Source organism: Chlorocebus sabaeus, chromosome X (assembly GCF_047675955.1).
Source record: "Chlorocebus sabaeus isolate Y175 chromosome X, mChlSab1.0.hap1, whole genome shotgun sequence".
NCBI classification, from domain to species: domain Eukaryota; kingdom Metazoa; phylum Chordata; class Mammalia; order Primates; family Cercopithecidae; genus Chlorocebus; species Chlorocebus sabaeus.
The window spans coordinates 19,864,488-19,882,660 of record NC_132933.1 but is presented as its reverse complement, the minus strand read 5'-3'; the positions used below and the strand labels follow the sequence as shown (position 1 = coordinate 19,882,660).

At 37.9% G+C, this 18,173-nt stretch overlaps 1 protein-coding gene across 1 annotated transcript in view; it reads right to left on the bottom strand.

The window, feature by feature from the left end:
• The window catches only part of GPC3 (glypican 3), a 457,513-nt gene that overhangs the window by 408,847 nt on the left and 30,493 nt on the right, over positions 1 to 18,173 (bottom strand). Inside the window, exon 2 of the mRNA XM_007992737.3 lies at positions 16,709 to 16,870. Coding sequence (XP_007990928.1) covers positions 16,709 to 16,870 — 162 coding nt within the window. The remainder of the gene's footprint in view (positions 1 to 16,708; positions 16,871 to 18,173) is intronic.

Genomic DNA, 18,173 nt, shown 5'->3' with positions numbered 1-18,173 from the left:
CCTAATGGAGAATTTAGCACTTTCAAAAGTCAAACGCCTGATAGGCTAAAAATTACAGCCTTTGGTCTATCTGGCGCCAAAGAAACTGCTGAAATTCATCACCCCTCCTCTCTTTAGGAAGATATCCACAGAGCCTCGGGTTCTTCCAGGCAGACAGACAGACAGGTTTGATTTTTTTTTTTTTTTTTTTTTTTTTAACACTCAGACTCTTTGAGCTGCAAGGGGCTGTAGAAATTATCTGGTCTAACCCCACATCTTATATATGGGAAAACCAAAGCTCAGAGAAATGAAATTGATTGTCCAAGGTCATCCAGTGAGTCATGATGGCATCAGAGCCACAATCCATGTCCTCTTACTCCCAGTCTAATATTCTTGTCACCAGACCCCACAACAGGGAAAAGTCTCCACCTGACACACACAGCACATGTGCACACACAAAGACACACACATACGCATCCATTCTTAATTATAATAAACCTACAAAGATAATTGAAGCTATATTCTCTGGGCTAAATTTCTATTGGTGTCAATAGAAATAGATTTGAGGCAGACTCTCAGATAGAAAATTGTATGCATTTTTTCAACTTCAAGTCCATCTTGTGATTACAAATTAATACCCCTATTTTAAACCACATCTGAAAATAACTGTAGAGAGCATGCACACACTCTTTGGTTCATCATCAGCATTGCTTTGAATGTGTACAGTACAATTTTATTGTTGTAAAAAAAACCTACATGTATAAAATATGCAGGAAAAAAATGAGAAAGCCTACTGTCACCATAGTGATCTCTGGATGTTAGGATTCTGGGTATTTTTATGTTCTATTTTATATTTATCAGAACTTAGTAACTTCTCTTCTAAAACAAACACCTATTATTTATGTAGTAAAGTGTCCTTATCAGCAGGACAGCAGAAGAAGAACAATATTAGAAATGTTGTAATAAAATATTTAGACATATAAACTCTTGGTATTTTTCAGGCTCCATAATAACTTCACAATATCAACTCATGGTCAACTAAGCTTATAACATAAAACATGTTCAATACGAATTTCCCTCCTGGGAAACTGAAAAGACTTATAGACCCAACGATCATCTCTTTCCATGTGCATATTTGGCCCACAGAACAGGTAGACCATTTTATGAAGTTACTGTCCCCAGATGGCTGCTCATTCAAATTCAGGAACAACTAGCTCAACAAACAGGATGTTTTCCTGGATCTTCACTAAGCCAAATTGATGAAGGGAAGGATGGTGAAGTGGGATTTATAACTACTTTCCAAAAATAACAAACACAAGCTAACATTCATTGAGCACTCACTATATACTAGGCACCACCCTAAATTCAGTTTTATATGCATCATATCATTTATTCCTCACAAAAAAACCATGTAAGGTTAGGTCCTATTATTGTTTTAGAGATGAACAAATTGGGAGTTAGAGAGGTTTGGTAGACTCCCCCAGGTAACAAGATTCAAACCCAAGTCAATTTATTCCAGAATCTGTTCTCTTAAACACTACACTGCCTTTTATTATTTTTCCATACCTAGAGTAACTTAAACTCACTGCTAATAAAGTGTTTGCAAGTAGAGGTTCTATCAGGTTTGCTTTAATAAGCAAAGCTCATTGTAATTAGCAGCCTCAATTAATGGGCTTGCTCAAGTCCTTCAAGCAAGTTAAACATGACTTCCTGCAATCTTATATACACTATTAATTTGTTAGCAGATTCTTTCTTCATAAATGGGATGAAAGTAAACTTCAGCCCAAGTCAAACTATCACAATATTCAAATTAACAGAGCCCAAGTTAATGAGAGTTCACTCTAGATCATTAATTTTTACAAAATATTTACCTCCTGCCTTGAGTTCACTTCTGCCATTTCAGCATTTATTGCCTGTATAGTTAATGTACAAACATATGTTTGCATTGTTACAGTTTTCACATAAAAGACTTCTGACTGCCTTCAAAAGAAGAAGAAAAAGCCCAACTATGGTCCTGCTTAATTGTGAGACATTTCTAACATAGTCTCTAAAGATCTGGGCTTTCACAATTTGTTGAAAATCTCATCTGGCACCAAGTAAATGTACAATAGGAGAAAATACTCAAGTTGGCGTATGTAACAAAAACTTCCATTCAATTTTCTTAAATAATTCTCCTTTCTTAAGCAAAGTTTAATGTTACAGGATTTGGGTGCCTGAATTAGTAGCTACCCCCACCTCACTCCCCAAAACAAATAAGCATAATTACATTGCTTTCTACTAGGTCACCTCTCTCATGTACATCCTACTAGCTCAAGTTCCAGACCAGCTACTGGCTCCTTATGTTGATTAGGTCAGGTCACTGTCTAAATTCTTCCATGTCTACATTCAGACAGTAGAGAAAATAACAATCGTGCCACCAATTTTCAACTGGAAATGATTGAAAATACAATTATTGTATGCAAGGCACATTGAAATCCTTTAAGGAAAACTGCAGTGTATATAAATTATAATTGATTATACCTTGAAAATATTGAATATTTCTATTACTGTCTTCTTTACATGTCTAGTATAGTGTATATAAGCAAAAATAAGAGCTTCAGGAGTCTAGTTCAGTGTTTACTCTAAGTAGACTTCATGAGCAAGGAAATGACAGACCCACATGTTCCTCTAACATTACAGTGGCTACATTTTAACTAGGCCAAGAAAGAGAGGCCCTGTGTGGTATGGCTAACTACTTATGGGAGTAATTTCTCCATATGACTATAGCAAATTTATTTCAGTTCCAGATATCACTTTCCCCATTAACTCAGGAGACCAAAGGAGCATAACTGCTTTCCTTTCATCCCTGTCGAATGCTGCAAGTTTCTCAGGAAGCAAATACTATTTAAATCATTTTCATAATTCTAAAATGCCTGTAAGACAAGTCTAGGGTCTAATTATACCACTTAAATTTGTTGAAGATGTTTGGGTTTTTCTTTTTTTAATTTCAATAACGAAAGAGCCCAAGGGTTTAAAGCCCTAATAATCTAATAAACTTTGCTAAGTGAACATTGTAACAGATACGCCTGGATGGGATTTTGTAAATACCAGACAATTTCCCCTGATCTTTATCAGGGAAAAGAAGCCTAAATCTTTGGCAGGAAGAAATTAAATGTAGTGCAAAATAATAACATCTGGCCAGATTGTGTTTGTCAGGGTAGCAGCCCCTTTAGATGTCAGGCTGAAAAGTACTAAAATGAACTCTGAAGGGTGTGTGTGCGATTCTTTATGAGGCAATAGGAAAGGCTGCCACCCTGCCATAGAATACTCAGGGTACAATTAACTCACCCTAGTATGTCCCTACAGAGAATTGTTTCATATCAATGGAATTTGAAGCCTTCTGCCAAATAAAAGTTTGGGGCCATTCTTGGGGTGTTTTGTTTATTTCTCCATTACTGTACAGATTCCTAACAGCACTTTCTATTTTCAAAACCATCTATGATCATTTTAAGGAGTTTTAAAGCTTATTTTTATCTTCTAACTCCAAGGGAGACCATGTGGCTCAATGAAAAGGGCAATGACTTTGAAGTTAGAAACTTAATGCTGCCACTTGCTGGTTACATGGGCCTTGGACAAATTGCTTAATAGCTCTTAACCCCAGTTTCAACATCTGTAAAATGGGGATAATAATACCTAATTGTGTTATTACCATTACGAAGATTACTCAAGTCTAGCACATAGTACACTTTTAGTAAGATTAGTTAACTTTATTTCTCCTTCACTGAAGTAATCCGGGTAAGTTAAAATGTCTAACCTCACCAACCTTCCAGAGGTCTCTGACCTTCAAGAAGGCTTAATTTTTTGCAAGTTTACACTATCTTCTCCTCCCATCAAAACAAAAACAAAAAAACCTCAAGGTTATATTTGAAATAATATGTGCGTCATTTAAGCCTCTTCTTCCACTATAAGCCATCTCAACCATCTGGCAGAGATTGCCAGAAAGAACATACTTTGTTTTCCACTAATGATTACTTTGATGCATGAGATACTTTAATTGTTTTTCCTGTCTCTCTGTTTTTTTTTTTTTTTTTTTTTTTAATCTGGCATTTAGAGAGGGAGAACTATGGTCATCTCACAATTTTTTAAAAGGTTTTCCTAATAAACAACTCTTTCCAGAAATTGTACCACGAAACAATGCTAAGCCACTGATTTATCTGACAGGCCAGTATATCTGTTTCAAATGTTAATTGCTAGAAAGAGTACTGTTTTTCCAGGCACCAAAGAAGAGGAGTGTGGATAGCAATCTTTGGGGTTTTCCCCCACCTACTACTCTGTTGGTAGAACAAGCACTTTGGCCTCACTGACTGGGTTTCTTAAGCTACCCTTCAAGGACTGGGGCATGTAGGAGTAAACACACACATTACATCAAAGAATAGTTCCAGGGCCCATTTCCCCATCTGGGAAGGATGCCCAGAATCCACACTCCAGGCAAAGAGACTGGTGGCAGGCTACATTTCACCACCCTCTAGAGCACTTTTCCAGCTACCAGGGCACAGGCTCCAGTGCATTTCTAGACCAAATTACTTCCTACTAAAAGGCCAGAAAGGTTTCAGATCCAGAGGAAGAAAGGCAATGCTGATAGAGTACAGACTGATAAGTCTCAAGGGACAACTGAATAACAACTACAATAGTCATTAAAACTTTCAAAGCATTTTCATATATATTACCTCTTTTGATCCTCAAGAACTCCAGCAGGTTGGCAGGTCAGGTGTTACCATCTTGCATATAAGAAAACAAACTTAGAGACTTTGAATTACCTACCTATTTCCACACAGCTGGTGTCAGAATAGGAAATAGAACACATCTTTGACTCATGCTAAGGCCAATATCAATTAGTAAAGAATCAAAGAATATATTGGAAACCAAATTAAGATATTGATACATTTGATTGAAAGTATTTTTAAAACCCCACAAAAAACCAAAAACTTGAATTAACAAATCAGTTAAAGCAACTTATACAAAATGGGCTAGCATTCTGAATATACAAAGAACTGTTTGTTACAAATCAGTAAGAAAAGGACAACTAGTAAGGGACATGGTATACTTAAATTTTTCCAAATGAAAGAATATTAGTGAGAAAAATCACAAAATAAAAGGTACAAATGATCAACAAATCTCACTGGCAACCAAAGAGTACTATTTTTTTCACCCAAACTGGGATTATGATAAAATGGCAAGGGGCAAATAGGAAAATGGACATTCTTACACTGCTAATCTCCATTTCACATTGTATGCCTGTATCAAAACATGTAACGTACCCCATGAATATTTACACCTACTAATGTACCCACAAAAATTAAAACTTAAAAAGTTTTTAAAAATAAGTAAAGTGAAAGCACATACAAATTTTATGGAAATCAAATAGGCAATAAATGTGAGAAACCTTAAAAACTGCATAGCCTCTGACCCAGTGATTCCACTTCCAGGAATTTATCCTGAGGAAATCATTAAGGATGTGCATAAATATTTAATTACATGAACATTATTTAGTTCACTGTGGCTTACGAAAAGCAACCTACATTTCCAACAATAGAGAGGGTTAGATTAATAACATATGAAATATCCACAGTACTAAGTAAAGGGTAGCCCCTAGATACTATATTTATATTGTGTTACAGAAACATATTATTGACATGGAAAGATGGCTACATGAAAAATCAGTATAGTCAATTTTTTAAAAACTATACATACACATATGTATGAATAAAAAGTATGCAAGATGATATGTCAAAATGTTAACAGTAGTTATCCTCTAGTGGGTAGAATCAGGGTCATTTTATTTTCCACTTTTTTTATTTCTTTGTGGTTTCTTCATTTTCTCTAATTAAAAAAGAAATACTTATTTGTGTAGTAAAAACTTATTTTAAAAAAAGATTATCCTGAAATAAATACTGCTGTATTACTTTCAAGGTCTCACATAATCAGGAATAAATAAACAATCCATTGGTCTCTAGAAACCTGCCTTAACAAATAGATAACAATACTTTCTAATGAACCTATTATTGATTTTTTAATGCACACTAAAAATTTTATTTAAAAACTTATTCTTTTAAATTGGTTAATGATTCCTCTCTACAATTTTGTTTAAACTATTCATTGATTTGACAAGTCCTTTTTTAAACTTGAGTCAATCTTAATCCCACCTGTGTCTGATCAAATTCCTACACCCATGTCAAATCCCAATTTATTAGAGTCGATAAAGGAAGAACAACTATAAACAGATATAAGAATGAGAACCTTAACCATTAACTTTGAAGAGTAGCAATAGTTGCAATTTATTAAGCACCTATTCTATACCAAGCAATATGGTAAATGTTTGACACAATTTATAGTTCACTTTCACAGCAGTGCTGTAAGATTGTAATTATTATCCTCATTTTGTAAAAGGGGGTTACATAACTAGTGAGTAACAAGAGTATCTGAATACAGGACTATTTGACTCAAAAGACTATCTATTCTGACATTGTGCCTTCCACTAAAATATCAAATATAAAACTCTAAGGAAAGGTAAGGTTATGTGACTAGTCTCCAAATTTGATGCACTAGCAACAATATTGAGAGAGAACACATAGCACTATAGGAGAATAGCACAATTTAATTTCAGCAGTCTTGGATCTAGCAACTCAACTATTTAGCTTTGGGTTAAGTTGCCTACATTACTAAACTCTCTTAGTTTTAGTTTCCTTATGGGATTAATACCACCTTTTTGAAGGGAAGCTGTCAAGATCCAAGTAAATACAAGTATGTCTGCTTGCTACAAGGCTTTCAAGAAAAGCGAGCTTCTCTTCCCTTCAAGTTCTTGTGAAAGGGTGGTAGGACACACAAGAATGTATTTGGACAAGCTGACAGGTTCTTATTCACAAGGTGCAAATCTGTGGCACTGAATCTTGTTCACAGTGTTCTGGGAAGAGCCTAGGTCATGCTGGAAGAAAAAACAACCAGCAAGCCTCGGAGTTATGAGGCCAGAAGCTGAGGCAGAGGCTTAGAGAAACAGATGTTCCATCTCAATGGGCAAGAAAAACCCCATTATCCAGACTTTTAAGATCTTATGTATGAGCAGCTTTTAAAACCTAGAAGTAAATGCTGCAGGCAACAGGACCTATCTTTTCTTCTCTGTTTGGTCATACTGGCAGTTGTTGCAGGGGAAGGGGAACAGTTAGGAATCTATTTCTATCAATACTACTTATTCTAATTTCGTGTGAGAGTGTATGTATATATATATGTGTTCATTCAAACATTTACTGAGAGTTTACTGTCTCACCTGGGAACAGAGGGATATGGTAGAATAGACACAAGGCCTATCCACAGAAAGCTCATTCTTTAGTAAAGGATACCCATGTTAATTAAATAACCATACATACTCATGTACCACTGCAACCTGATGAGTGCTAGAAAGGAAAAGCACAGGTTCCCAGGAGAGGGAAGAAATGCAATCCAATAATGACATTTCAGTTAATTGGGTTCAGAACTATATGCTAAAGAACTTTTACCAAAGGAGAGGAGTGTCATAAGCATAACAATTTCCTTTCAACATTTTTGTTCTCCTTCCTCTCTTGATGTAATCCAGTGGAATTAGTCTCCCTTTGCTGGTTAGATCTAAAGGCTACATTAACTCATTCAGACCACTAGGGGACCATTTAGAAACTGTATACTGTATAGTTTTAAATATACACATACACACAGAGAGAGAAAAGAAAACACACAAAAATGTTACAAGTGGTTATCTCTGAATGATAGGATCATGAGTGGGTATTTAGCACATTTTGACATTAATTATATTAAAACATAAAAAATTATTTTAAAATATATATATGACAGATATGTGACATTCATTACTGTAAAGCAAAGATATTATATTTCGCCGGGCGCAGTGGCTCAAGCCTGTAATCCCAGCACTTTGGAAGGCCGAGACGGGCAGATCACGAGATTGAGACCATCCTGGCTAACCCGGTGAAACCCTGTCTCTACTAAAAAAATACAAAAAACTAGCCCGGCGAGGTGGCGGGCGCCTGAGTCCCAGCTACTCGGGAGGCTGAGGCAGGAGAATGGCGTAAACCCGGGAGGCGGAGCTTGCAGCAGTGAGCTGAGATCCGGCCACTGCACTCCAGCCTGGGCGACAAAGGGAGACTCCGTCTCAAAAAAAAAAAAAAAAGATATTATATTTCATACATAAGTATGTTTATAAATACACAAGAGGGAATAATAAAAACAATGGCTACCATGCGTTTGATTCCTGTGGGCCAGCATAGAGCTGAGTTCTTCACAGCACTCATCTGATTTAATTTTCTTTAATGAATGGCTCAGAGAGAAGTGGCCTGCCCTTGGTCACAAAGAGAGGAAAGGGCAGAGTTGGGACTTAGACACCAGCCTGCCTGAAGCCAGATCACATGGCCATCACACTATGCCCCTTGCTGCCTCCTAGGTGTTTGGCCCTTTCAAGAGAGAAGTCTAAGTGAGAGACTACAGGTGTAGACAAGGAGTCCAGAAAGGCTGGTATCTAACAGGCAATTAATAATTTGAATTTGGCCAGCCAGGCATGGTGGCTCACACCTGTAATTTTAACACTTTGGGAGGCCGAGGCGGGCAGATTGCTTGAGCCCAGGAGTTTGAGACCAGTCAGGGCAACATGGCGAAACCCCATCTCTACAAAAAAATGCAAAAATTAGCCCTGTGTGATGGCACGTTCCTGTAGTCCTAGCTATTCAGGAGGCTGAGGTGGGAGGATCCCTTGAGCCCGGGAGGTGAAGGTTGCAGTGAGTCAAGATAGTGCCACGGCACTCCAGCCTGGGCAACAGAGAGAGAACCTGTCTCAAATAATAATAATAATAATAATTTGAGTTTGAGTTTAATTGAGAAAAAGATGTACACTGATTTACCCAACTCCCTCCTCCGTTCTTCTCCTTGATCAACAGTATGTCTATCTGGAGAATTCATACAGCCAGTCTCCTCCAAGAACCTCTACCCTCTGGTTAGAGTTAATGTCTTCCAACCCCACACTACCATCTTTATGTGAATTTTCATACAAAAATTAGCCAGGTGTGATGGCGGGCGCCTGTACTCCCAGCTACTTAGGAGGCTGAAGCAGGAGAATCGCTTGAACCCAGGAGGCGGAGGTTGCAGTGAGCTGAGATCAGGCCATTGTACTCCAGCCTGGGTGACAGAGCGAGACTCCGTCTCAAAAAAAAAAAAAAAGAAAAGAAAGAAAAAAGTTACTTTTCTGTTAAACAATGAAACTTCAGCTATAGGGACCCTGCACTTGTACAGCCTGTCACAGAAGAGCCATGAGCATTTTGTATTTTTTATTGTCTTCTTTTTCTTAAAGAAGGTCCCCCAATTATATAAGTTTTGAGCACTACAAAACCTGGATCCACCTGTACTCCCCTTAGAAAACTGCTAAGGTTTTTTCTTACATTTCTCTTAGGATGTCTTGTACCCAAGTTATTTGTATACAAATGTCTAGGTTTCTGAATTTTGATCTACTTGAAGATAGGCATGAGGTAGTTTTTCTCTTTGAATCCCCCACGGTACCTGCCTTTAGACATGCTCAGCCAATGTTTTTTAAATTAAATACAATAGAGTTCCCTTGCAAGGAGGACAGCTAGAATTGAGGAGACTGCTTATGACCATGCGATAAAATACACAGAGGCTGTATAACACATACAGCACTGTTTTAAGGGCACAGGCTATGGAGTTGTACTTCCTGCATTCAGTTCTTATCTCTGCCATCTACTGGGTGCTACTTTAAACAAGTCACCTAATCTCTTTAAGCCTCCATTTTGTCAGTGATAAAATGAGACTAATGAAAGTACCCACCTCCTAGGGCTGTTGTGAGGTTTAAATGAGTTAAGTAAAACACTTGAGAACAGAAAACTTCTCATTCATCTCTCTCCAATATAGTACATGTTCAGAAGGAGGTTTCTTTTTTTTTTTTTTTTTTTTTTTTTGAGACGGAGTCTTGCTCTGTCGCCCAGGCTGGAGTGCAGTGGCCGGATCTCAGCTCACTGCAAGCTCCACCTCCCGGGTTTACGCCATTCTCCTGCCTCAGCCTCCCGAGTAGTTGGGACTACAGGGGCCTGCCACCTCGCCCGGCTAGTTTTTTTTAGTGGAGACGGGGTTTCACCATGTTAGCCAGGATGGTCTCGATCTCCTGACCTCGTGATCCGCCTGTCTCAGCCTCCCAAAGTGCTGGGATTACAGGCTTGAGCCACTGCGCCCGGCCCCAGAAAGGAGGTTTCTAATCCTCACCCAAGCCCTCAGCTTTCTTCTCTCCATACCAGCCTGCCTACCCCCACCCAGACTAATTCAAACCCTGTCAAAATGCCCCCTAGAGCCTGCATTCTTAATCATTACACTCCATTGCTGAACTGGGAAGCAAGGGAGGCTAAAGGCATGAAACCCAGGTATACATTTGCTGGTAGTCTAGATGTTAGCTGATGGAGCCTGGAACTGAAATCAGAGAGGAACTAAAGTCAAAAGGCATCTGCATATGATAAATGAGATAACTGAGACCCATAGGGGGTCTCAGTTGGAATGTAGGAAAATGACGTGGGAAGGATGCAGGAAGAAATGAGACCTGGTGACTGAAAAGTACAATGAAGGAAAAGGAGCAATACAGGTGCCTCAGCCCCTGGAAGCATCTCAGTCAATAGAAGGAAAGAGGCTTTTAATTTCTATGTTACCACTTCCAGCTTAGAGGGAAATTGTTTCTACCTCTACTCTACTGACAAGAGAATTCAAATCTCTCAAACATATGCTTCATTACTCCAATATCAGGTACTTCAACTCAGTGAGACAGAAAGAAGAGGAGGAACATATGTTTTCAGAAAGCAAACAAATCCCACTTTGGGGGCTGGTGGGGAGGTAGAGAGTAAGCACTCTAGGCAAAAGTGGTGTTTTTCCTGGAAGCTTCTAGAGGGCAGGGACACTGTCCTTTAATGTGCTTTGTTGATCCCACTAGTGAGAAAGGTGGGCAGTGATGATGACAGCAAGAGGAGGTGAGTTCAGAGCCCTGTTAAATCAAGGGCATGAGTTCAGGACCTTGTTCAATCAAGGGCGATGGGCTGGGGTAAAAGAGTTCATCTGCATAATCTCCTCACCTCATGGTTGGCCCCAGAATGGTCTCCGGCTGCACATTGAGTCATTTTTCTAAGCTCTTTTCATTAAACAGTTTTCAGCCTAATGACTGACTTCTAAATCAATAGAGGGCCCAGGAAAGGTTTATAACTCCCCCAGCCTCTGGCTCTACTAAAGCCATAGAATTTTTAGACCGAATTTAATCCAAAAGTTTTTACTTTAAAACTGAAATGGCTTTAAACACTCAGTTTCCAGTTGGTTTTCCAATAACCCTAATAATTAAAGAATTGCATTTTAAAAAACTTTGTAACCAAAATATGCCTTTGAGTTGGTGCCATAAAAGTCCACTAATTAAAGCCAGCATCTTCTGGGCTCTGATGAGAAATTCACCCTTTTATAATGGGATTACTAGAGCTTTGCTGTACAGATGAGCGGTTTGATTAATAATTTACATTTTTGAGGATATATAACTTCACTCATGGCCGTGGTTTGAGTTCCTAAAATTATTAATCAAGTTACATTTGATTAGACATCAATGTAATTATTCTCTCCCATACATTATTTTTAACCAAGAAAGGGTTGTGACAGACTGGCGGGCAGTTAGAGTTGGGGATGCAGTGGGGCTCAGCCTGCACAGAGCTGGAGTGTGGGCAGAACTGTCAGGCTAGTCAGGAGGAAAGAATTGTGAAATGGAGAAAAACAGCTCAGTACTCACTTAAAATCCCCACTACATAATAAAAACTAAATTAGCAAATGATTGAATCTCAAAAACATGTTTATCAACATTCAAGCAATTATTGAGTCACATATTAACTGTGAAGGAAAAAAGCTTTGTTTGAATAATGTCCCTAAACAGTTATTTCAAGCAGAAATGACTGGAGAAGTTGCTATGAGCTGACAGAAAAGGGTATTCTAACCAAGGTCAATTTTATTTAGGGGGAGTGGGAGAGACAGGAATCTGACAGAAGAGAGTCTAAAAACTGCCAAGAGCTGATGGAAACAGAAAATAAGGGAGAGAAACAACAGAGGAAGCACAGAAACATTGCCCTCCCCCGCATTCAGAGATGTCTTTTTCATCTCCACAGAAAGCAGGTAGAAGAAAGCAAGCTTGCCAATACTGAGTGAGGATCAACTGAAGATCTCCAGACTTATACCAACCTTTTCCTCCTCTCTGCCATAACAGTGTGGACCAAAAAATGCAATTAAAATATGGCCTGAACCGACAAACCCTTCCTGACCTAGCCGCTTATTCGTATATGAAATACACCAGATACTAGCCAGAAGAGAAGCTTCAGGAAGCTGAAAAAAGGATTACTCCTGGCAGTATTGACACTCAAACAGTACAGCTTCACATCCAAGAGTGCATAAAATAAACCCCTTTCTCAAAGAGTGTTTTGCCTAAGTACTCTTTCGTCTGTACACTGGAGCTGTTTGCATATATATCATCTATAAGTGGCAAAAGTTGTTGAAGTACAACATGAACTCCAGCCTTGTCGAGGTTAATGTCTGTAATGATAATGCATCATTTATTTGGCACCACCTGGGGTGAAGCGGTCCACATAAATGAGCTGTCTAGATAATGCATGCATATAGTGTTTTACAGTTTTCAAGATACTTTCACATTCATTATTTCTACTTTACAAAAGTAAGCAGGACTGCAATTTCTATGTCCATTTTGCAGATAAGAAAACTGAGGCTATTGGAATCTAAATAACTGCCCCAAATCATAAAGCTCATAAATGCAGATCTAGAATTTGAACTTAGATTTTCTGACTCCAAGTCCAGTGTTTCTTTCACTGATCTTAAGCACTGAGGAAATTCATTTTAGCCATTTAAAATGGAAATATTAAGAAAAGGACAGTGAATGTAAGTTGAACTTTCCTTATTTACTTGTAACCACACTGTGAACACTGGACCTAATGTAATACAAGAGCCACTGTGACCTGCAGGAGTATGATCCTCTATTAAATGTCCCCAAGTGCCACATTTAGTGAGTTCTTGGATCCCCCCTAGAAAGCCAGAAAATCAAGTGTGTGAAGACTACACATAAACATGGAACAGTAGTAGGCTCTAAGCAAGGACCCAAAAACCTTTCAGATGAGGTGATTTCCTGCTTAACCACTATTTTTCCTTTCCGATGAAGAGAGTTCAAGTTGTGGGATAGGCAACTTCCAAAAAAAGCAAGGTATTGCTGCATATAAAAGAGTCTATTATCACTCAAAGTCAGTGGTACCTTGGGGAAGACTAGAATTATCCAACATCTGGAAAAGACCTGGATGTACCCGAAATATTTCTTGATAGTACAAGGCTGAAAATCATAATAAAATTCTACAAAGAAAATAGAACTCAAGGTTTGAAGGTATAGAGGTGGTAGTGAGATGATGAAAAATTCAGAATTCTATTCCATTTTTCTTCACAAGAACCACAAATTCAACTTCTCAATTTTGTTTTACCTCAAGTACATTCAGAACAAGCAAAGCCATGTCATATGATGGCTCAGAAGAAGCTGTGGCATCAATGAGTTTCCTCATCTGTAAAATGGAGATAATTACAGTACAGACCTCATAGGGCTACTGGTAAAATTAAATGAGATAATTATGTAAAAGTAAGCATCATATAGTAGGCACTTAATAAATCTTCACTATTATTATCATCATAATTATTATAAGGTGGGGAGAAGAAAAAGAAAAAGAGAAAGGAAAATCTACTTTTAGTGGAGTTTTTCAGAAAGAATTAATTAAGCAGAAACAAAAAGTGATTGTGCTGCCTCATTTTACTAAGCACATCTAAGTAAATTAAATTTAGGAAACGAGGCAATGCAAAGATTGAAAATAAAGAACAACTTTTTTAAATGCTTCAATCATTATCAAAACAACATTAGCAATAGAGCACTCCAACCACTGTAGCAAAGGGCCCCAGGCACATTTATAAGGGCAAAGGCTTCCTGCAAATGAAGACATAAAATCCAAATCAAGGCAGTAAGGACTGCTCGTGGAACTGTGCACATATTTGCAGAAAGCACTCACTGCTTAAATACCCTCAATGTGGACTAGTGAAGGAATACTAAAGAGATTGTGGATCTAGGCCAAGATCAAGATGAGCTTTCTTCAACTTCATGTGATGAAGAAAATAGCTAGCAAAAGCTGTCATATCAAATTTCATATGAGTGAAGTACTGGGATGGTTTTCTCACTAATTTGGTCTACCAGAATATTGGGGGGGGGATGTATTTTAGGGGAAAAACAATTGTGTCTCTTAATTTCAATTCATTGGAATAATAAACGGTCATAAGAAAGAAAAAAGTGGATGCTCTCTTTTTCTTAGCAATTAATAATACATTATCTTGTAGTGGTCCCCAGTTTGAAGTCCTGTCTCTACAAACGTTTGTTACAAAAGGATTTAGGTGCAATGTCTTCTGCAACACTGTACAAGTGCCTTGAGGTCTGGGATCATGGTTTATTTATCTTTGTGAGGTTTATTTTTTCTAAAAGTGAGGCAGGAAAAGAATGAGAAGAGGGAGTGAAACAAGATAAAGAATGAGTACAGATGGTGACAAGGTAAAGGGCACTAGCAATAATGAGCTCAGACATCATTTCATTGTCTCCAAGTTCCTTTGCTAGGGTTGTCCTTCTGTCTATCCCCACAATTCAAGAAAGTGTATGTGTGTGTAAGTGAAAGAGAGACAGAGAGAAAGGGAGAGAGAGATACAATTAGTAGATGCTGCTCCATTTTCTACCCTCTGTTCGCAGTACTAGTATTCAGCCTCCAAGCTACAGCAGGCTTATCTGGAAGCTAATCCAACCAAAATCTTGTCAGAACTTCTTTTCTCTCCTAGTCTCACATTTTTGCAGATCTAGAAAACACAGTATGCAAAGTGCAGAACTGGACAGAGGTGTAAATACTGACAGCCCAGGCCCTCAGATAGATAACCATGTCAGCTACTATGCACGTTAAAATACCAGTATGATCACTCTACCACTCCGCTCCAATCAGACAAGGATTATAAGGTAACATCTGTAAGCTTGGATATTCTGGGAATTAAACAAATCACTAATACTCTGTTCTAAAAAGGGACCTTGATTCCCCAAAGAGTAAGACTCAGCTCTCTGCTTCAACTCAATTCTCATGTCACATCATTTCTTCTCACCCCACTTTCATCCAACAGATCAACTCCAAAACCAATCTAAGAAGTTCATGAATGCTACATGTATTTTTAAAATCTGCCTAAATTATTCATTCTATCACCAAATTGTTAGTCTCAACAAACTCTTCACAAAAGTCTGACTGCATAAATAGGTTAACAAATACTTCAAGCTTATATGTTATATTTCATATAATCAACCTAACATCCCCTGAGGCTTTGACCCAAGAAACTGTTGTGAATGTAGGCTTTATTCACTAATCTAAACAATTTTCTTAGCTAATTCTAAAGATTTCATTCTAATACAAAAATAAGCTATAATCAACCCACCTTATAATTCAAAGAGGTTAATTCTTGTAACAGTGTCATAAATCTCAAGCTTTGCTATGTCAGGCAGTCAGCGTGTTATTTTTCTGACCTCGATACTCTCTTGGTGAGGCAAGAAAAAGGTGGCTGATTCCCTCTGCTTGAAGAAGGATAGAAGAAAGCTCGATAATTAATTAATTACTAATTAATTGTGGATATCCATAATTAGTTTTCCCAGTCACAGGAGACAGCCTATGGGGATAGTTAAAAGAATAGACTCTAAGAGTCATGCCACCTGGGTTCAAATCCTGCCTTTGCCATTTATTTATTAATTTTGGGGCCTTGAGCAAGTTACTAAATCATTCTGTGCCTTAGATTTCCATCGACAAAATAAGGATACTAATATGTACTCATAATTACATTGTGAGGATTAAAAGAATGAATACATGTAAACCACTTAAAAGAGTACCTAGTACATGGTGCCATATAAGTGTTTGCTATCATCACCACCACCACCACCTCCATCATCATCATCATCTTCCTAGCTGGGTGTTAGAATTGAGGGAGGTACTCCCCATCCTGCTATGATAGTCCTACAAGTTAGCAAGGAGAAGTGTCATTTCCTACCCATTCTGGCAATGCCACAACAGCTTCTTTCGCAATCATTCACAGGCATGGTAAGAAGTGAGAATCACAAAGAGAGGAGAGGTCACCACTCACACAAACGGGAAAATGCTGGGCCAATAAGCCAGTGTCTGCCTCTTAAATGGAAATGGTCCTAGTGGTCAGAAGGAGTTCACATGTGTCCCACAAGCATCTGACTCATTCCTGGAGAAAACCAGGCTCAGTATTTAAGGAAACTTTTTTGCTTTTGAACCCAGCTGAGATAAAATATTATTTATTCTTTCTGTAGAGATTTATAACCTTTATATACAGATAAATAGAATGTCCTTGAACAATGATTTTGTGACAATACTCACCTTTCCAAAGATTGAAATGAAGCTTCTCTGAAAATGTGATTTTTTAAACCAGAATTTCTCACTAGGAGGTTTTTAATATCAAGCATTAATGCTGGAATGGTAATTGATAAATTATACTTAGCATTTGAAAGCCCAGTGCCCAAATAATGATGCCATTGAGCAGCACATCTAAAATAATCCCCAGAACTCACCTTGGAAAACTGCAGCATTCTGAATAATTAAGAACTTGAGCTCCATACTTGCAGACTGAAGCAGCTGTTCCATGTTCAATCGTGCTGTTAGTTGGTATTTTTCTTCCATCTTTCTTGAGCAGCATGTTGGGCCCTTAGGGAGACATACTTGCAAATCTGATCCTGAAACAAACAAGGTTTTCATGTTTCAGTAAGCAGGATCTCTCTCACACCCACACCCACACCACCCCGCCGCCATACACACACACACACACACACACACTCACACATGGCAAACAGGGCAAACAATGCATTTCTTTTGAGACACAGTAAAATTTTGATTACTCAAAATTGTATTTCATCTTAACTAATCCCTGCTTTCTCCCAATTGTCCTTATGGCTGACTCTTTTTGAATAACCATCAGAATTAATTGCCTAGGTTTGACTCATAAATTCTGCATAAACTAATTTATAGCACCAAAAACACATCATTGAACACCGATATTTAATTTGTCTTTTAAAAGATCAGTCTTTACTCCTGTAATTTATTTTTCCTCATTATAATATATGAATGAGAAGACAACCAAGAAACAATTTTCAAAATTCCAGTTATGATTTCCAAATGAAATATATGTCTGGCCAACCCAATACTGCTTTTCAGGATAAATGATCAAAACATCAATATCATATCAAAGCTGTGTTGTTGCTGTGTTAACTAAAGGTCTGAAGTAAGATACAGGTATTCAACAAATATTTATTAGGTGCCTACTGTATGCCAAGCACTGTGGTTGTAACAGTATACAAAGCAAAGTCCCTGCCCTCATGGAACTTACATTCTGGGAGACAGCAAACAAATAAAAATAGAAACATAATGTCAAAAGGTGATAAATACTATAGAGAAAGTAAAACGAAGTAAGGAAAGGAAAACGAATTGTGGTATATCTATAAAATGGAATTCTATTTAGCCATAAAAAGGAATGAACCATTAATGCATACTACTGTAGGGACAAAACTCAAAAACAATATGCTATGTGAAAGAAGCCAGATCAAAAAGAAGCACACACTCTATGGTTCCATTTATATAAAAGTCTAAAAAATGGAAACTAATCTAGAGTGACAGAAAGCAGTTCAGTGGTTGTTAAGGGGGGATGGTGGGCAGGAGGGGTAGGAGAAAGGGTTTATAAAGAGTAGTGGGGAAACTCCAGGGAGTGATGGATATGTTCATTATTTTGATTGTGGTAATGGTTTCATGGGTGTATATGCGTGTCAAAATTATCAACTTGTACCTTCAAAATATGTACGGCTTATTATATATCAATTATGCCTCAATAAAGGTGTCAATTGTTTTATTTATTTATTTATTTATTTATATTTTTTATTTTTCTTGAGATGGAGTCTCACTCTTGTTGCCCAGGCTGGAGTGCAGTGGCACGATCTCAGCTCACTGCAACCTCTGCCTCCTGGGTTCAAGCGATTTTCCTGGCTT